Source organism: Triticum urartu, chromosome 5A (assembly GCF_056163025.1).
Source record: "Triticum urartu cultivar PI428250 chromosome 5A, HENAU_Tu73, whole genome shotgun sequence".
Classification (NCBI taxonomy): Eukaryota; Viridiplantae; Streptophyta; class Magnoliopsida; order Poales; family Poaceae; genus Triticum; species Triticum urartu.
In genome coordinates this window covers 222,480,308-222,502,288 of record NC_141877.1, presented here as the reverse complement: position 1 = coordinate 222,502,288, position 21,981 = coordinate 222,480,308, and the positions used below count along the sequence as shown (strand labels likewise).

At 42.3% G+C, this 21,981-nt stretch overlaps 1 protein-coding gene across 1 annotated transcript; it reads right to left on the bottom strand.

Annotated features, from left to right (window-relative positions):
- Window positions 1-11,387: 11,387 nt before the first annotated feature.
- Window positions 11,388-21,294, bottom strand: LOC125508230 (putative catabolite repression protein creC). The gene is made up of 11 exons (XM_048672856.2): window positions 20,983-21,294; window positions 19,617-19,931; window positions 19,433-19,541; window positions 19,258-19,360; window positions 18,366-18,453; window positions 18,201-18,284; window positions 17,052-17,148; window positions 16,855-16,942; window positions 16,263-16,368; window positions 16,076-16,168; window positions 11,388-12,007 (listed from the first exon to the last, which is right to left on the bottom strand). Exons 1-11 carry the CDS (start codon window positions 21,169-21,171, stop codon window positions 11,678-11,680), a joined length of 1,602 nt encoding a protein of 533 aa, XP_048528813.1. The 5' UTR covers window positions 21,172-21,294; the 3' UTR covers window positions 11,388-11,677.
- Between the last annotated feature and the right edge of the window lie 687 nt (window positions 21,295-21,981).

Genomic DNA, 21,981 nt, shown 5'->3' with positions numbered 1-21,981 from the left:
CTCATCGTCAGAACGAGGAGATTCACAGGCAAATCCAGATAAGTTAGATGGATCAACTGGAGGTCCCTTTGTAGCAACCCATGTAGCTTTGGGGTACTGCTCAGGCTTCCAATATGTACCATCAGCATTGAATTTCCTCTCAAAGGCAATACCCTCTTTCCTAGGGTTCCTGTTGAGGATCTGCTTTTTAAGAACATCACAAAGAGTCTGATGCCCTTTGAGGCTTTTGTACAAGCCTGTCATGTACAATTCCTTCAGCCCTGCATCGTCAGTGATACTAGCAGTGTCCTCAGATGAGGAATTAGTGATAGCAAAGGCATGTGAAGAATTTGAAACATTAGCAGCATTTGAACATTCAGGTGAAGAATTAGCAGATTCACGTTCAATGCATTTCAAACAAGGAGGAACAAATTCTTCCTGAGAAGCGCTGATTTGTTGAGCAAGTAATGAATCGCGCTCCTTCTGAAGATCTTCATAAGTCACTCTTAGCTTCTCAAGATCTTGCTTTCTTTGAAGAAATTCATAAGAAAGCTTCTCATGATCAGATAAGAGAGTGTTATGATGATCTTGAAGGGTGTCATACTTAGTATGAAGTCTCTGAAGACTTTCAGCCAAAGCTTTTGACTGATCCATTTCTTCACCCAACATATCATCGCTCTTATTTAGCATGTATTGAACTTTTTCCAAAGCTCTTTGTTGTTTAGTGGCAAGGGAAGAAAGTTTGAAATAGTTGGGTCCAAATTCATCACTAGACTCGGATAGGTAGCATTCAGTTACCTTAGCATCTTTTGCCATAAGGCATGATGCAGAAGATGATGATTCTGATTCCTTGAAGTCCTCAAACCAAGGATCATGACAGGTTCGATGACCTTCATAGACCTCAGAGAGACGGTCCCAGATAAGCTTCGCATGATCAAGATGCATGATATTCCTGAACTGATTTTGAGATAGGCAGGAGCAGATGACGTCCTTCGCCGTGAGGTTGAGAAGAGTGTACTTGTGAATGTCATCTGCTTCCACCATCTTGCACAGATCGGTCAGACCAATCTCAGTGACGGTCCACAGCTCACTGTTCATTGCCATGAGGCGCTTCTTCATCATGGCCTTCCACTTGGGATACTCGTGACCGTCAAAGATGGGGCATGTCACTTTCTTCATACCTGTGGTCGACATAACTAAACTCCAGGCGGTTAAACCAAAATCACACACAACAAGGGAGTACCTCGCTCTAATACCAATTGAAAGTGCGTTATATCGACTAGAGGGGGTGAATAGGCGATTTTTATGAATTCTTCACTGAGGAATTTGGAGGTAAGGAAATTCCTTAGCAAAGAACTGCTAGCAGCGGAATAAGTACTCAAAAGTAAACATAACAGAACACAAGCATAGTCATCATGATGAAATGAAGACAGGCACAGAGTACAGAAAGCGTAAGCACGGGATAGCACAGGATGAAGACAAACAGACTGAAGAAATTGAACTAAGGAAATTGAGAAAATATTCAGTCAAAGTCTTCAAGCACAGATATGAACAATCACACAACACAGTTATGAGGAAATGAAAGAGTTGAGGAAATAGAACCAGTAAGCTTGGTGAAGACAATGATTTGGTAGACCAATTCCAACTGATGTCTCAGTTGTACATCTGGTTAGGGTGGCTAGGTATTTAAACCTGAGGACACACAGTCCCGGACACCCAGTCCTGAACACGCAGCTCAGGACACTCAGTCCTCATCGTATTCCCCTTGAGCTAAGGTCACACATACCTCGCCCAATCACTCGTGGTAAGTCTTCAAGTGACTTCCGAACCTTCACAAACTTGGTCACTCGGCGATCCACAATTCCTCTTGGATGCTCTAGACCATGACGCCTAACCTTCTAGAAGAAGCACAGTCTTCAAAGGTAACAAGCGTTGGATCCACGCAGGATCAATCTCTTTAGTGATGCTCAATCACTTGGGGTTTGTAGGTGTTTGGGTTTGGGTTTTTTCCTCACTTGATGATTTTCGCTCAAAGTCCTCGGAGGATGGGTTGCTCTCAAATGACAAGTGTCAGTTTCTCTCGGAGCAGCCAACCAGCTAGTGGTTGTAGGGGGGCTATTTATAGCCTAGGGAGCAGCCCGACATGATAAGACATAAATGTCCTTCAATGATATGACCGTTAGGTGGATAGATATTTTGGGACAGCTGGCTCATAGCACAGCAACGGTCGGAATTTTGAGTAGCAAAATCCTCAGGGCTATCATGTTCCTCACTGTGTAGGTAATCCGCACTGGCGAATTCCTAACTCCTCAGTTAGAACAAATTCCTCAGAGACAAGAAGAACTTCGTCTCTGTCACTGAAGAATATGACTGGACTGTATGAGATTTCCAATGGCTTCACTCGAAGGGATTGGTAGGTGTAGGATTTTGAGTTGAGAATCACATGGAAATTTTTTCCTTAGTATTTCCTCGACCCCCTTTAACAGTACGGTGTTTCCTATGACTCAAGAAAGAGAAAATGAAACTACGAAAACAAAAGTCTTCGCGCTTCATGTTCCTCGAATGAATACCAAGTCTTCAAGGTCACACCAATTTCTTCACTTTCAAATTCTTCAGAAAGTCTTCAGAAATCCAAAGTCTTCAGTCGAAGAACTTCATTTTTAGGGGTCGACTTTCCCTGTAAATATCAAACTCCTCATAGACTTATAGATCGGTGTACACTCACAAACGCATTAGTCCCTTAACCTATAAGTCTTCAATACACTAAAATCACTAAGGGGCACTAGATGCACTTACATACCACAACCACTTGACTCAGCTGGGAGTTAATCTTCCTGATGATAGTGTCATTAATAGAGTTCTTCAATCATTGCCACCAAGCTACAAGAGCTTCATGATGAACTATAATATGCAAGGGATGGATAAGACAATTCCCGAGCTCTTCGCAATGCTAAAGGTTGCGGAGGTAGAAATCAAGAAGGAGCATCAAGTTTTGATGGTCAATAAGACCACCAGTTTCAAGAAAAAGGGTACAGGGAAGAAGGGTAACTTCAAGAAGAACGGCAAGCAAGTTGCTGCTCAAGTGAAGAAGTCCAGGTCTGGACCTAAGCCTGAGATTGAGTGCTTCTACTGCAAAGGGACTGGTCACTGGAAGCGGATCTGTCCCAAGTATTTGGCGAAGAAGAAGGATGGCAAAGTGAAAGGTATATTTGATATACATGTTATTGATGTGTACCTTACTAATGCTCGCAGTAGCGCCTGGGTATTTGATACTGGTTCTGTTGCTAATATTTGCAACTCGAAACAAGGGCTACGGATTAAGCGAAGATTGGCTAAGGACGAGGTGACGATGCGCGTGGGAAATGGTTCCAAAGTCGATGTGATCGCCGTCGGCACGCTACCTCTACATCTACCTTCGGGATTAGTTTTAGACCTAAGTAATTGTTATTTTGTGACAGCGTTGAGCATGAACATTATATCTGGATCTTGTTTGATGTGAGATGGTTATTCATTTAAATCAGAGAATAATGGTTGTTCTATTTATATGATTAATATCTTTTATGGTCATGCACCCTTGATGAGTGGTCTATTTTTACTAAATCTTGATAGTAGTGATACACATGTTCATAGTATTGAAGCCAAAAATTTAATAATGATAGTGAAACTTATTTGTGGCACTGCCGTTTAGGTCATATTGGTGTAAAGCGCATGAAGAAACTCCATGCTGATGGGCTTTTGGAATCACTTGATTATGAATCACTTGATGCTTGCGAACCATGCCTCATGGGCAAGATGACTAAGACTCCGTTCTCTAGAACAATGGAGCGAGCAACAGACTTATTAGAAATAATACACACTGATGTATGCGATCCAATGAGTGTTGAGGCTCGCGGCGGGTATCGTTATTTTCTGACCTTCACAGATGATTTGAGCAGATATGAGTATATCTACTTAATGAAACACAAGTCTGAAACGTTTGAAAAGTTCAAAGAATTTCAGAGTGAAGTGGAGAATCATCGTAACAAGAAAATAAAGTTTCTATGATCTGATCGCGGAGACGAAATATTTGAGTTACGAGTTTGGCCTTCAGTTGAAACAATGTCAAATAGTTTCACAACTCACGTCACCTGGAACACCACAACGTAATGGTGTGTCCGAACGTCGTAACCATACTTTATTAGATATGGTGCGATCTATGATGTCTCTTACCGATTTACCACTATCGTTTTGGGTTTATGCATTAGAGAAATCTGCATTCACGTTAAATAGGGCACCGTCTAAAAATCCCTTGAGATGACACCGTATGAACGGTGGTTTAGCAAGAAACCTAAGATGTCGTTTCTTAAAAGTTTTGGGTTGCGATGCTTATGTGAAAAGTTTCAACCTGATAAACTCAAACCCAAATCGGAGAAGTGTATCTTCATAGGATACCCAAAAGAAACTGTTGGGTACACCTTCTATCACAGATCCGAAGGCAAGATCTTTGTTGCTAAGAGTGGATCCTTTCTAGAGAAGGAGTTTCTCTCAAAAGAAGTGAGTGGGAGGAAAGTAGAACTTGATGAGGTAGTTGTACCTTCTCCCGGGTTGGAAAGTAGTTCATCACAGAAATCAGTTCCAGTGATTCCTACACCAATTAGTGAGGAAGCTAATGATGATGATCATGAAACTTCAGATCAAGTTACTACCGAACCTTGTAGGTCAACTAGAGTATGGTCCACACCAAAGTAGTACGGTAATCCTTTCTGGAAGTCATGTTACTAGACCATGACGAACCTACGAACTATGAGGAAGCGATGATGAGCCCAGATTCCGCGAAATGGCTTGAGGCCATGAAATCTGAGATGGGATCCATGTATGAGAACAAAGTATGGACTTTGATTGACTTGTCTGATGATCGGCGAGCCATTGAGATTAAATGGATCTTCAAGAGGAAGACGGACGATGATAGTAGTGTTACTATCTACAAAGCTCGAATTGTCGTAAAAGGTTTTCGACAAGTTCGAGGTGTTGACTACGATGAGAGTTTCTCACTCGTATCTATGCTTAAAGTCTGTCCGAATCATGTTAGTAGTTGCCGCATTTTATGAAATCTGGCAAATGGATATCAAAACTACATTCCTTAATGGAATTATTAAAAAAAAGGGGTTGTATATGATGCAACCAGAAGGTTTTGTCAATCCTAATGATGCTAACAAAGTGTGCAAGCTCCAGCGATCCATCTATGGACTGGTGCAAGCATCTCGGAGTTGAAATATGCGCTTTGATGAGTTGATCAAAGCATATAGTTTTATACAGACTTTTGGAGAAGCCTGTATTTACAAGAAATTGAGTGGTAGCTCTGTAGCATTTCTGATATTATATGTGGATGACATATTGTTGATCAGAAATGATACTGAATTTCTGGATAGCATAAAAGGATACTTGAATAAGAATTTTTCAATGAAAGACCTCGATGAAGCTACTTATATATTGGGCATCAAGATCTGTAGAGATAGATCAAGACGCTTAATTGGACTTTCACAAAGCACATACCTTGATAAAGTTTTGAAGAAGTTCAAAATGGATCAAGCAAAGAAAGGGTTCTTGCCTATGTTACAAGGTGTGAAGTTGAGTAAAGACTCAAAACCCGACCACGGTAGAAAATAGAAAGAGAATAAAAAAAGCATTCCCTATGCCTCAGTCATAGGTTCTATAAAGTATGCTATGCTGTGTATCAGACCTATTCTATACCTTAGCATGGTTTTGTCAATGGAGTACAATAGTGATCTAGGAGTAGATCACTGGACAGTGGTCAAAATTATCCTTAGAGGACTAAGGAAATATTTCTTGGTTATGGAGGTGATAAAAGAGTTCATCGTAAAGATTTATGTCGATGCAAGCTTTTGACACCGATCTAGATGACTCTAAGTCTCGATCTCGATACATATTGAAAGTGGGAGCAATTAGCTAGAGTACTCCGTGTAGAGTATTGTAGACATAGAAATTTGCAAAATACATACGGATCTGAATGTTGCAGACCCATAGACTAAACTTCTCTCACAAGCAAAACATGACCACTCTTTGGGTGTTAATCACATAGCGATGTGAACTAGATTATTGACTCTAGTAAACCCTTTGGGTATTAGTCACATGGAGATGTGAACTAATCACATAAAGATGTGAACTATTGGTGTTAAATCACATGACGATGTGAACTAGATTATTGACTCTAGTGCAAGTGGGAAACTGAAGGAAATATGCCCTAGAGGCAATAATAAAGTTATTATTTATTTCCTTATATCATGATAATTTTTATTATTCATGCTAGAATTTTATTAACCGAAACTTAGTACATGTGTGAATACATAGACAAACAGAGTGTCCCTAGTATGCCTCTACTTGACTAGCTCGTTAATCAAAGATGGTTAAGTTTCCTAGCCATGAACATGTGTTGTCATTTGATGAATGGGATCACATCATTAGATAATGATGTGATGGACTAGACCCATCCGTTAGCTTAGCACTATGATCGTTTAGTTTATTGCTATTGCTTTCTCCATAACTTATACATGTTCCTATGACTATGAGATTATGAAACTCCCGAATACCGGAGGAACACTTAGTGTGCTATCAAACGTCACAACGTAACTGGGTGGCTATAAAGATGCTCTACAGGTGTCTCCAATGGTGTTTGTTGAGTTGGCATAGATCGAGATTAGGATTTGTCACTCCATGTATCGGAGAGGTATCTCTGGGCCCTCTCGGTAATGCACATCACTATAAGCCTTGCAAGCAATATGACTAATGAGTTAGTTATGGGATGTTGCATTACAGAACGAGTAAAGAGACTTGCCGGTAACGAGATTGAACTAGGTATTGAGATACCGACGATCGAATCTCGGGCAAGTAACATACCGATGACAAAGGGAACAACGTATGTTGCTATGCGGTTTAACCGATAAATATCTTCGTAGAATATGTAGGAGCCAATATGAGCATCCAGGTTCCGCTATTGGTTATTGACCGGAGATGTGTCTCGGTCATGTCTACATAGTTCTCGAACCCGTAGGGTCCGCACGCTTAACGTTTGATGACGATTTGTATTACGAGTTATGTGATTTGATGTACAGAAGGTTGTTTGGAGTCCCGAATGAGATCACGGACATGACGAGGAGTCTCGAAATGGTCGATATGTAAAGATCGATATATTGGAAGGCTATATTCGGACATCGGAAAGGTTCCGAGTGATTCGGGTATTTTTCGGAGTACCAGAGAGTTACGGGAATTCGCCGGGGGAAGTAGTGGGCCTTAATGGGCCATACGCGAAAGGAGAGAAGGGCCTCAAGGGGTGGCCCCCCCATGGTAAGTCCGAATTGGACTAGGGAGGGGGCGACGCCCCCCTCTCTTTCCTTCTCCCTCTCCTACTCCTTCCATCTCTCCCCTCTTGGAAAAGGAAGGAGACTCCAACTAGGATTGGGAATCCTAGTTGGACTCCCCCTATAGGCGCGCCCATTCTAGGCCGGCCTCCTCCTCCTCCCTCCTTTATATACGTGGGCAGGGGGCACCCCAAAGACACAAGTTGATTGTTTAGCCGTGTGCGGTGCCCCCTCCACAGATTTCCACCTCGGTCATATCATTGCAGTGCTTAGGCGAAGCCCTGCGCCAGTAGCTTCGTCATCACCATCACCACGCCGTCGTGCTGACGAAACTCTCCCTCGACCTAAGCTGGATCTAGAGTTCGTGGGACGTCACCGAGCTGAACATGTGCAGATCGCGGAGGTGTTGTACCTTCGCTGCTAGGATCGGTCGGATCGTGAAGACGTACGACTACATCAACCGCGTTGTCATAACGCTTGCACTTACGGTCTACGAGGGTACATGGACAACACTCTCCCCTCTCATTGCTATGCATCACCTAGATGGATCTTGCGTGTGCGTAGGAATTGTTTTGAAATTACTGCGTTCCCCAACAAAAAACGCCTCACCGCGATGGAGAGCAGTAACTAACAGGTTTCTTAATGCAAACCCGGCCGGACCACAGGTGGGGCGAGGGTTACAGGATCGATATGCTCGAGGGTGGCTGGCGAGAAAATGAAGACGGCGAGGCGCGAGCAGCCACGTGTTGGGAACGACAGTGAAGGTAGGCTTGACGTCGAAGAGCGGGCACCCGGCCGGGGTGAGCATGCCGGCGCCGGAGAGGGTTCTGTTGTGGATCTAGGGGAGGGGGAGCTGGTGATGAAGATTGGGTTGACTAGTTGAGTGAAACACGGGCGGGCGGTGGGGGGCTGTTGGCGGCCTAGGTGAAAAGGGTGAAAAATATCCCCGGTCGCCGCGTGGAAAGGCCTATGCAAACGGTTGCCTCTAAGCGCTCATGTGCACAAAGAGAATAATTTCGTTTGAAATGAAGACGTACTAATTTTGAAATGAAGACATGAGTTCATCGTTTCACCTCTAATTTTTCCCACGTTAAGCAATCACCATTATACCACGGGTTTGATTTGTTGGCGCATTTCAGGTCTCGCGTGCTATATTTAAGACATTTTTTGGCATTCACCGTGCATTTTGGCATATAAATCAAATCCTAGCCGGACTGCATTTGCTGTCGAAACGGATGAGGATTGTCGTTCGATTTGGGAGCATCCAATGGTGCAGACGTACGATCCGTGGGGTTTGGATTCTGTCCAATCAGAACGCACGACTCAGATCACGCGCACAGCAAGGGGGCATCGGCCATGGTTTGGTAGGCACATGGCTTTCGTGAGTGAACCGTGTGCTATTTGAAAACATTTACATGAACTAATAGCACATTTTCGTTTGAATGAAAAAAAGAGTTCATCATTTCGCCTCCAAATTGTTTTCCACGGTAAGAAATCACCATTGTACCCTATGGTTCGATTTTCTCATGCATTTGAGGTATCGTTTGCTATATTTGAGTCATTTGCTATAGGCACAACTACACATGGGTGCTAGCTAGCAAGATCATTTGTGTGTCGCTTTGGAAGTTTTCATTCATTGTTCGAGAAACGGGAAAAAATCAAACAGTTCGGCCGCAGGGTGCGGCCAGAGGCGTAAGCCTTGTTAGTATTCTAATTACAGGAAATGCATATAGAGTCCGGAAATAACGAAAATCGGTGTCACCGTGGCGTGCTCTCAGGATCCCATGGAAATTTTTTGGTAAAGATGGCACAAGTTTTGATACTCACACCTTTCAAATCGAAGCATCTCACAAGAAGGATCATAGTTTCCAAAAGGAGACGCGGCACTTCAGACTCCAATCGTCAGTGACTACATCGTTCCGCCTCAAATTGTTTCACGGTAAACAATCATGTATATACCCTAGGTTTGATTTTCTGGCCCATTTCAGGTCTCGTTGCTATATTTAAGTAATTTTTTTGCACTTACCTTGCATTTAGTGCATATAAATTCAAAACCGTTATACAACTACATCTGGGTGTTAGTTAGCAAAGAAGGTGCACAAATCATTTGTGTGTCGCTTTGCGAGTTTTCATCCATTGTCCGAGAAACGGGGAGAAGTTTCAAACATTTCGGTCGAGGTGTGGCCACCGGCGTAGGCCTAGTTGGTATTTTAATTACAGGGAATTCAGATGGAATCCAGACATCATCAAAATCGGTGTGTGCCTGTGGCGTGCTCTCACGACCTCGGGGAAAAAAATTGGTAAAGTTTGGCACAAGTTTTGATGATCACCCCTTCCAAACCGGAGCATCTCACACGAAGGACCATGGTTTCCAAAAGGAGACGTGTCAATTCAAACTCCAGTGGTCGGTGACTTCATCGTTTGGCCTCATAAAAAATTTCACGGTACGCAATCATCATTATACCACGGGTTTGATTTTCTAACACATTTCAGGTATCGTTTGCTATATTTAAGATGTTTTTTGAATTTAACATGCAATTTGTGGGTATAAATAAAATCACAACCGTAAATGCATGTGTTGTTGAAAGGGATGAGGACGTCATTCGATCAAGAAGAATCCAACGGTGCAGACGTACGATCCGTGGGGTTTGGGTTCTGACCAATCAGAACGCATGACTCAGATCGCGCGCGTGGCAGGGGGGCATCGGCCAGGGTTTAGTGGACACACGGCTTTCGTAAGTGAACCATGTGCTATTTAAAAACATTTACATTAACCAGCAGCATATTTTCGTTTGAATGAAAACATGAGTTCATCGTTTCGCCTCCAATTTTTTTCCACGGTAAGAAATCACGATTGTACCCTATGGTTCGATTTTCTGGTGCATTTTACCATGTGGCAGGCCTGGCTAGCAATCTCAAACTTTGAATATGCAAAAAAAAAGAGATCTCGTTATATATATATATATATATATATATATATATATATATATTGTTACTATTCATCACCCAGGGTGCAGAATAAGTTATTCTTCATCCGAGGTAATCTTACGATCGCTTCATAAATAAATTACGTTTGAAATACAAATAGTTACATTCATATTGATTCACTACATAAAATTTGGTATAAGAAAATAAAAAAATAGATTATAAGACCAAAAATACCGTATTTTTATGTATGTTTTTATGTTCGTAACTTTATATAACATAAAATATTTTTTACGGCGAGTATATATTTTCTTACGTTCTCTTTTTACATATGAAATATGACAAAATTTACGAAACCTAAAAATACGGTGCATTGACGTCAAAATAGAGAGGGGGTGAAGAATAACTATTGCTCACCCAGGATGACGAATAGCGCGACCCTATATATATATATATATATATATATAGGAAAATGATTGTGTACTCCTGAGAATACGTACTCTCGCTCCTCATATACCACATAGATGAATCTTTTATAGCTTATTATTATTTTTAATATACTTCATTAATAATTACTAGATACCCTAAAATGAATTTCATGAAAAAGAATCATGTGTGCCTCATATTTTCAAAGGTTTACGTATATACTGATTTGTTTGTACGTGAAAAAGGTATATTGCAAAAAGTAGGAAGACAGAACGAAAGATAAATATATGCAGACTAACTACTGTACGATAAATTGTTTGTTCGGAATAGCTGGCTTTTGTGTCTTTTCTTTGCATGTTTTCCATCCATATTCAAGTACTTGTATATAAGTTTGTTTCGTATTGTGAGCTGCAGACTATACAGCTGGTAACATTGCTTCTGTAGTCTGAACAGTCCATACTAATCTACTAGTTCCTCAATAATTTTATCGGCTGACACACGTACAGTCCCGCAAAGTATCTATATTTGCTCACACAATCTACAGCACATTCAACGACTAAACAGAATTACGATGTGGAGTTGATGCAAGAACCGGAGAAGTGAGAGAGCAATTTACAACTAGGGGAAATCTAGAAATGCTAAAACAACACGAGGCAAAGATTGTCATCCCATCCATCACATGTTAGCACATTGGGCAATACAAAACAGAAAGCAAACTTGTATTAGCTATCTTGGAGTATATGTATCTGTACAGAGGCATGTTCCATTATTGTTTTGTACCACTAACTAGCCTTGCTGTAATCAAGGAACATCTACAAATATGTGCCTTCATCACCAGCAGCCTCCTTTGAGAGCCCGTCTCACCAATCATGGTGTTAGTAAGAAACTCACGGCTATGTCAAGCCAAGCGATGAAGGTTGCTTGAAGCTAGAGCCACTTGCTTTACTGAAGGATGCGATTGCCCTATCTTTGGAGACAGTATTGCCTAAAGCCTACTCGGAAGAATTTGACTGTTGATTGTTTTCACTGTGGCCAGGTCTGGCCCATATTTTGATTAGTCCCTCGCGGCAAATGGTGACGATTGATTCAGTGCTGAACACCACACCAGACAGGGGATCCGCATGTACTCGGTGGGCGACAAGAGGTGAAAGCTTTGGCACGTCCCGCATTCTAGGAGAAGGTTGAAGAATACCTGTTGGAGGGCATGCACTGTCCCAGTGTGCAGGACTCCCACTGCTAAATGTTGGCGAACCACCTGAAGGATGACGTAGTGGGACAACAATCTCATCCATTGCCAAATCCCACAGAAGCAATTGGGTATCCTAAGAGTATGCCAGAGTGGTAATCGATATCAGTAGTCAACCGTATTGGAGAAAGCAAACTGTAAAAACACTTGCCAATTTATCTGATAGCTATGACTATATTCATATAATAAGCTAAGACATGATAAGTTGATAACAGATCACCAAGTTCTGACAAAAATCAATCTGATCTTCTAAAAATATGATGAGGTAAAATGACACTCAGTAGTTAAGTTCATCAACATGCATCGAAAATATTGGCGAAATCACACTAAGAAAAAAGCAGCATGAGCAGCGTAATTACTGGAGAAATTTGCATATTTATTGCATAAGTAGTGTGATCAGTTCAATGCCCTGCAATAAGCATAAGACTGAACAGCAAGGAACATTCCAACAGTTCATTAACTGAAGATCTCCCAGTAATTAAGGCACTGTTCGGCAACCCTCCACTCCCCCACTGCGGAGCGGAGCGCGTGGAACGCCATTCTAGCCGCTCCTCAGATTATGGCTGCATGCCACTCCGCTCCGGAGCGGAGTTGGGGAGTGGGAGGGAATCCGAACGGGGCCTAAGTAAGCATGGAAGAAATTGAGAGGTTAAGTATTTTAAGGTACTCCCAGATTTCACTCTTATTTGTACTAAGAAGTTACAAGATCAGACAGGCATACATCGGTATATCTCTACTGCTTAAAAAAGACACAAGGCTCTGTCTCCCATCTTACGTCATCCGACTCCCCACGCCCCACGTCGTCCATACTGCCCCTACAACCTGTTTTTTCCTACGTCCGTACTCCCTCTCCCGTCGGTTTTCTTAATCCCCTGACATCACACAGCATAGTAACACAAAACCATCTTTGATCGAAGCGAAACCCTAACCCTAGCATTATGGAGGCCCCTCCACCGCTGCTCGATAGCAGGAAATGAGTGCCTTTCATAATTGCTTCATCATCTCTACGGTGTTGACGTTTGTACTGCTGCTATTCGCACTTGAAATAAACCTGCTTTCATTTGGTTTGTGATTTGTGACAACTTGTTGTGCTCCGGTGCTCGGTTTGAAAATTGTTTTTGGAATGATTCCTCTGAATAGACTGCTTATGTTTGAATTTATACATGTATACCTAACTTCGATAAAAACAGGATCTACTATTCTCATATGTGATTAAATACCACATGTCAGAAATTTGAAGATGCAACTCCGGGAAGAGATTGACATGCATGTGGCATTGACAGATGCCATCGCACATAATGCAGAGCTGATACTTAAATCTACCATAAAGCTAAGCTACTAATAAGGTGAGCAGCAGCATGCTTGACATGTACAACATTAATTTGTTGGTTCTTGTCGTGCCACAAGATTATGTGTGTTCAGACTATGTGTAAATTAACATGTCCTTGAGCTATTTCACAGCTTTCAATTAACTTGTGTGGTCTACTATATTTTACAGCAGCAGAATTTCTTTTACTGTGTGAACAGAGTGTAATTGTCCAAAAGATGTATATTTTATTTATTTTTGTCTCTCACCCAGTTTCAGTATCGGTCCTCTCAACCTGACAAAGTTTTTTTTTGGATATGGTACTTGAGAATAGTTATTATGGTGCAGCGGAGTTAGCACTTGCTCACCAATGACTCTTCCTCATAGAGTTTTGCCGAACTAGAGTTAGTATATGCATTCTTCGGCTAGAGAAAACAATGGCTTTCATTGGTAGATCGGGTTTATACATATGCATTTCTGATATACTGTGGAGATATTATTTTCTCACGGGGGCTACAGATATCCTTTGAGAAAGATACCACGTGCACATACTGGATGTTGTCATGGTACAAGCCGCCTCTATCCTGCTAAAAGAATTTGACGTGGTAGCCTGCATCAGTTTTTGAATGATTTTGTAGAAGTTTGCTAAAAGATGAAGCAGGTGCAACACTTCATTTGTCGCAACATGGTAAAATATTGCAAGCATTCTGGACAACTCTTAAATTCATCTATATGAGCAACTCCTGAGTGTTAGTTAAACAATGTTGAAAATCGTAATATTATTCCATAGCAAAGCACAAATTCACATAAGCGGGTTCATATGTCGGACATTCCCTTTTGAATATTTTTCAGTTACAACGAAAGCCAAGTGACATACTTTAGAGGTAATATTTCCTCTACATCGCCATCATCCATAATTTTGATTATCCCATCCATGTTGTGGAAGTGTTGCCAACATGATTCTAACTATGCATGTGCTTAGGCATCTCTAGCAGACCCCCTAAAGGTCATATTTGAGGAGAAAAAATGTCATTTAGGGGATTATTAAGGGGTATCTAGCAGATCCCCTAAACCAAAATTTCCTCAAATATGACTCTTCCTCACCTAAAACTGCCCCCCATCTGCTCAAATTTAGTCAAGCAGATGTGATTCTCAGCAAAAATAAGCGAGCTGCAGGCCTCCCGTCTGACCACGCCGCCGACGGCGGCCATCCGCCACCCTGGTAATCGGGAAAATGAAACCTCCACCGCCCCCGCACCTCCGGCGACCCTCATCGGCGACGAGAAATTCGCGAATCCCTTCAGACCTGTCATCTACATCGTCCTCCTGCCGCCGCTTCTGGATCCCATGCGTCACCGGAGACGTTCATCGTCGCACAACAGGATTCCAACTCGAGACAAGCAGTGTCAAGACGAGCAGGACGAGGCAAGCAGCGCAAGCGTGGCCACATCTCGATTAAAGCGCCAACATGGGAGTAGAGCCAGAGCTCGTCGACCGCACTGTCGTCCTCACAGGGCCACGGCACCCGAATGCTCCAGCTGGCGGGTGCCTTCGTCGTGTGCAGCGTCACGGCCACCGTCACCACTGACCAGCTCTTGCACGCCGGATCCAGTCGCAACGACACGGGCTCCCCTCCTTCCATCCCACTCGGCCTAGTGCGCGCAACTCCGCCTCACCGGCTACGACAGCATCACAGTGAGCTCTGAAGTCCCAAGGCTCCATGTCCTACGTGTTGGCGTAGGAGGATTTGGTGCTATTTGTTAAGCGACACGGCAATGTCGGCCCCCAAATCCAAGGCGAACGCCGACCGGGAGCCCATGCGACACAGCAACGTCGCTAGTGTAATGTTCCTGCCACTGCCGTTGCAGCGCATCCATCTCTGCGGGTGCATTTTGACTCGTGGCCCCTGTGATCTGTTTCATCGAGCTGAGCGCGTACTTGATGTACAGGGGGTGCAGAACAACATGGCGGCGTATGTGATGTTCGCTTGCAGAGAGATGAACTGGATTCAGTCCATGCTCTACTTCTACGGCTATACCTGCTTCTGGTTAATCCTCTTTGCTACAGATTTGATGAATTGTGTATGTGGATGTGTGGTGTATGTGTTTGATGAATTGTGTGAACCAAATACACATACAAGGGGAAAAGTTATAGGAGATCAGCTAGTTGAGAAACAGTGATTTCCCTAAAAGAAATAGGAAAATGGGATTAGGGGAAGATTTGACACTTTTAGGATAGGGAGTCTGCTCGAGATGCCCTTACCATGTCATTGTACTTTCTCATACCTATGATTTGTGCATGTATCTAAAAGAAGTTTGAACATATGATTCATGTCTATCTCTACAGGGAGTCTGGACAGAGGTGTCAAGCTTCGATCGAGAAGGCGCAGAGGTAATTTAACCGGTGGAGGAAGGAGTGATTTAACATTAAAAAGGTCAACAGTGGCGGTGGAAGAAGTGATTTAATGTTTAAAAAGTTAAGAATACTCCCTGATGTTCCCTAAAGGTATATGTTAGACACGATTAGTGTTAAACAACTACTCCCTCCGTCCCATAATATAAGAGCGTTTTTTACACTACAGTAGTGTCGAAAACGCTCTTATATTGTGGGACGGAGGGAGTAGATTATGCTTGCCACCTATAACAAAAAAGTCAACAATGCTCCCTGATGTTCCCTAAAGATATATGATACAAAATTAGTGTTAAACAACTAGAATATGCTTGCCCCCGTTGCAAAGTACGGGCAATTACCTAGTCTTATTAAAGATGAGCAGTACATATTTTCATGGATATGCCATAAATGTTCAAGCTATAATACTAATGAATCAACTTCAGATACCTGACCAACAGAACCAAAACGATACACCGCATTTTCTCCCGTTCCATCAGCATTTGGTGGGGACCAATATGGATCAAAAGCAACTCCACTAACCTGTTTACAAAAAAATTACCCATGTTGTCAAATACAACTTCTGAAAGCAAACGTCAAGACATTGAAAAAGCCTCAAGGGAAATTCAATTAATACCCAAGAATTATGCCCTTCACCCCATGCAACAGTCTTCCTGTCGTCCATGCTCCATACCTGCACAAGATCATCTTCACCACCTGTCAATAGATATTTGCCATCCGAGCTGTAAAAGCAGACCACAGTCAAACTAGGTCAGAAACTGGGCCATACTCATTTCTTCATCATTCTCGACTGATCCACCCAGATAAATACTCATAATTGACAAACCCATAGAAATGTGAGAACAAATAGAAGATAAGAATCAGAGATCAGAGAACCCATAAGATGGTAGAGAGACGCTTCAATGCATAGCTCATGGCGTACACAATAGAGCCATATACTAGCATTATTAGATATCATCAAGGAAACTACAACAATTTTGGATGCTAGTAAGCCCAGGCAGGTTTTAGAGTTTGAACTTTGAAGTACTTTAAACTAAGGGTAATAAATAGAAAAACATTCCACACAAACATCAGCATACAAAATAGAGTATACTGCATAAGTATGGCTAAGAAATTACTTGCAGAGCAGCCAACCATAAAACTAACTGCGAGAAAACATGGCAAACACATACAGAAGACATCAAATCATTCAAATGTAATAAAGGTACCTCCAGGTGCAACACAAGAGAGCGCCATAATAACTTTTGCCACCAAATATTAGCTGTTCCTTTGAAAAGTCAAACACTCTCAAATAACCTACATATATGGTTCATCGATATTAGTTAAGCCTGAAATGTAGGATGGTGGAATTTCTGAGCAGTAAAAACTTCTCCAGTGTGGGTCTATTCTAGGATAAAGGAAGTACCATCTCGCCCAACCGTCGCCAAGTATGCCCCATCTGGAGAGAAGGAAATTGCATTGATTGAACCATGACAAACATGCCACCTGGCAATTGGGTTACTCTGTAATGTTTTTAAGATAAGAGCAGCAATTTAGTGTATAGGGATCTGCCGTCCCAATATGCATAGACCCATAAAATCCATAATAAAATGGTCAAACAAACACATTAAAAATTACAGAAGCGCATGATTGACTGCTAGTTCGACTGATTACAAATTAAAATTCTACACATTCACATAATCTTTTGCCTACTACATCCATAAACTTTGTGAGTTTCTTGGAACATTATTTCGTACACTTTCTCTATTCTGGATGTAGGATCTCCTGGGCACCACCTAATTTTCCTTAAAATATATTCAACGATAATTATTGTCCCAGATTCTGTACGTGGAAACAAACCCAATGGCTTGATGTAAACTCATGTACCAAATGTTATGAGAGAAGCATTTGCAGGATACCAATAATCATAGGTTAACGAAACTACCGCCCAGATCCCAATATTCACTGTACAATTTATATGGTCAGCTTACTGGTATGATAGTACCTTTTGCAAACATATGCCAGTAGAGTTTTAATCACAACAGTAAATTCTAGTCTAGAAATAAAAATCGTAACACTGTTTGCAGGTGGAGACTAGCAAGGGAACACTGCATAGGTTGGAGCCAGCTGGGAGATTACCATTTTCTATTACTCACCCAAACTCTTAAATGCAAGCATAAAGAAAAACGTCCACTTCTGAGGAACTAATTTATGTCTGCTGTGTGTACATAAGCATGCATGGGAAATCAGAATGTTAGAAGCCATTTTAAATGGTGAGCTCTCTTAAACGGTTCAGATTGATTTTTTTTTCTGAATAATGGTGAATTTATACTGATAGTATCACTGTTTAGCCATTTACATTTCTATGCATAAGAAAAGGAACAATAATGCTCATTGCATCAAGATACATTTAACGTTAAGAATGGACTAAAGTGACAAGCTGTAGGGTATGTAACAGATCACCAGGCCACAGTTTCATGCCCACAGAGAGGGCAAAATGCACTTCTATAATAAATTAACTAATTGAACAAAAAATAATGTGGTTTAAGGAACTAATACTGAATGCCTAAAATACCTTACTCGACTTTGCATGTGAAACCATCAATTGAGCTGGATCCCTTATAGCTGGAAATGTACACTCCGTGTTTCCATCTCTGCACTGAATGTAAAGAATATACATCAGTTCAAACATCAACGCAAACATTTATAAATGCCAAATTCCATGATCATCATTGCTCACTTTATCATACACATACAAATTTCCATCAGAGTGGCTAACAACAAACATGCCTTCACACTCCGGAACCCATGCAACAGAAGTGCAACGGCTGCAAACAATAGTACTGAGAAGTCAACAGGAGAGTTAACTAAAATAATGAGAGGATAAGCATCTGTAAGAACCAATATGCAAGCGGCACTCAGCTTATATTGCAGCCATGCAGACTAAAGTCAGAAGCCCCCCAGGGCGCCCAACCCCATCAAAATAATGCATTAAATCTCTGATTTTAAGAGAAATATCGAGAGCAGCCAGTACAAATTTTACTTCCCCTTATCTACTTCTACAAACCATACGGATTCATAGGTGTGCAAGTATATGCCATGAGACACCAGATGATGAACACACAAGGAAATCAGGTCCTTTTGTCTCCACAATATGATGAGTTAATACAAGGCAATACCTGACAGAACAGAAAGACAATTGCCTTACCATAGATTGGTGGAGTCAAATATTTGCTCAACCGTTGATTGTTTCAACGTCCCAAACAAAGTCTATCGTGTTTTAAATTCTTTATTAAATGCTTCTGGAGTCCTTGTGAGGGAATGTGAAGGAAGATAACTTTTGTAACTCCTAATTTTTTTTCTTGTCTATCTGATACTTAAAAACTGATGTGACTAAATTGGGGAAAATGATGGGTTCTCGAGTAATATATCAGAGTGCTGTATTTGTATCTATGCATACTTGATGGAATCTTGTAGAGTATGTTAAATCACAAGATGGTGAAATAAACAAGCAAACAACAACATTATTAATAGGCAACACTGATTCAAATCAGAAAATGCAAACAACCTCCAAATATCATATATGACATGCACATGGATAGCATGAATGAATAATGAAAATTAAAACATGCCTGCTGATGCTCATTCCATCTTTATCACCCCTATTATAATGTTGGGCTGCAACAGGCTTCCTTCCAGGTTCTTGTAGCTGTTGCCTCAGCGACATTGAATAAACTGCATAATCGACATACCATAAACACATTCCATTTTGAAGCGGAAAAACAAGCTAACAAATACTGCACTAACCATCCCCTGATCCCATCCCAATGATTAAGTCATGCCCCTCCTTGGCCTCCGAGTCAAATGCGTGGCACAATGGGTTAGAGTTGCTAAAATGGATGGACTTTAGCGGATCCTAGTGAAATTAATCAGCTGATCAGAACCAACAGTACAACTGCATTTAGCATGCGTCAAATAAAGGACTGCAGACCTTGTCTTGGGAATTAAGGTCGCTGATGAATAGTGTATCCGCAGAATTGTAGATGATGTATGCACCCTTGCCATCGTAGTTTGCTACAGCTTGAGATCCTCCAAGGCTTGTAGATGTACCAAAGGTTCCTCCCACGCGGCTGCTTCCAGACACAGCACGACTGACACCATTACCCCCAACGAAGCTAAGTGCCCGGCTACCATTCCCAGTGCCCAGCAGCCTTGCTGCCGCCGATCGCATCCCACTGCTGGAGCTTGGTGTTGATGGTGTGGAGCCTTGGCCAGTCGACCTCTCCTTCAGGTATGCCACTGTCAACTGCCACAATCAACAAAACAAACTTACTATTTTTTTAACAGGAAACAAACTTACTACAAAACAAGAATCCGGAAGACCAGGACCAGACAACAGGCTAACCAGTTCGGCCAATCAAAGCCTAAGCTGTTACTACAAAATGACAGAGATGAGAAGTAATAGCAATAATTACTATAAAGCCGTTCAAAAAACAATTAACTACAAAAGTGAGAAGACAACCAGAATTATTCAATACCAGTACTGGAATAAATAGTTAGCAGCAACCTACAATAAAACTAAGGCTGGTCATAGTGGGGAGTAACTTTATACTAGTGTCATGCATAACACTAATCTATGTTACTACATTCATTAGTGCAAAGTATCATAGTAGTAGTATGGCTTCATGTATTAACGTGTAGACTAATTTTCTCTTGGGAAGCGTTAGAGTGGTAGTACCATCTCCGTTCCTCATTTAATACTATGCCATGTCACTAATCACTAATATGACTAGTTGGCATTGCATGAGTATGCATGTTACTACCTATGTTACTCCCACGATGAATAGTCTAAGGCTAGTCATAGTGGGGAGTAACTTAGATTATGTTACTACCTCCATAGTGGGTGGTGTCATCCGTGCGATAACATAGAGCTTCATTTATTACTTTGTATAGTTATCTTACATTGGGAACCGCTATGTGATGGTAACATATTATTTTACTCCATTTGCATCTCTCCTCATCTTGCCACTTCATATTTTTTGCCTATGTGACATGCATGTTATTACTTGTGTTACTCCCACTATGAACAGCTAATAGAGATTCCAACGTATCAAGGAAGCGCTCATGATAAGATCACTAGCTACAAGCCAACAGCACAAGAAACTGTGTAATGAAAATCTAACACCAATCGAAATCCTAGCAGTGTAGTATAAAATAACGCTATCAAATTTCATTTAAATACCACGCCCGAGCCACTCGAAATCCCAACAACGATACAAGACAACCCAATTCACCATGCAGAATTCCAACCTAGATCCCCCTAGTTTGCGCCAGAACCGCGACGGCGTCCACGGTACCTGCGAGACGGTCTTCCCGCCGTGGTTGTAGTGAAGGACAGCGGTGGAGTGAGCTTTCTCGTACTGCAGCTTGTACCTCCCCTCGGGCGTCTTGAAGTAGGTCTTGAGCCCGGCCGCCGTCGCCGCCGCGGCGCTGCCGCCACCAGCCCCCGCCGCCGATGAAGACGACGAATACGACGTCGCCGCCATGCTCTCGCACCGCTACCGTCCCCTAACTCTCCCTCGCGATCGCCTCCCGCTGCCCCGCAGTGCTTGCGACTCCCACAGGAGACGACAAGCGGTGGCTCGATTTGGGAGAAGAGACGAAGGCGAAAGAAAAGAGACAAACATATATAAAAAATATAGAGAAAAAGAAATAGCCTCCGTTCGGCCCAGGGCTAAAGTTTACGGGTCTTGCCGTGCCGGCCCGCGTGCCTCTCTGCCTGGCTATTTATTTTTCTGGCAGAGGCACGGCACTACAGGTAAATGAGCCGTGTCATGCCGGCCCGCGTGCCTCTGCCAGGCCCAGGCATGGCACTACTGTAAATGGGCCGGCCCGCAGTTTTGGCCCGTGTGGCAGGATGCTTGTAGGCCTTATAGACTGGTTTTCGTCCATTTTTATCTGTTGGACTGTTTTTGGGGACATCACTAGAGTTACTAAGCTCCCTAGAGCTCTCTAGTTGATTGAGGCTGTAAAAATCATGTGGGGCCAACTTGTCATTCGGTGTGAGAAGTAGACTTACCGCCTTGGCCAAAATATGATTTACGTGTGTCTTGTGTATGGCCCGTTGAGGTAAATGTGTCACATATTGGGTTGATAGGGATATCTGCATCTCTCGCAATCTCACCTCTCTCCCTTCTGTCATGCACGATAGATTCTTGGTTGTCGCACGATAACTCCGGTCTCCGCCTCCTGCCACCGCCAGCATATACTCCTTCATGTGTGTCGCTCCGATCCCTGCTGCCGCTCTAGGCCCCAGTTCGATGCTCCTCCTCTGCAGCCTTCGCCTCCTCCTCCCA

Excerpts from the sequence above, each read along its gene's own strand:
- LOC125508230 (XM_048672856.2), bottom strand. The coding sequence starts at position 21,171 with ATGGCGGCGACGTCGTATTCGTCGTCTTCATCGGCGGCGGGGGCTGGT. Across the intron at positions 18,454-19,257 it reads GATGGAATGAGCATCAGCAG|CCGTTGCACTTCTGTTGCAT; the intron begins GCATGTTTTAAT and ends TATTGTTTGCAG. Across the intron at positions 17,149-18,200 it reads CACATGCAAAGTCGAGTAAG|AGTAACCCAATTGCCAGGTG; the intron begins GTATTTTAGGCA and ends AAAACATTACAG.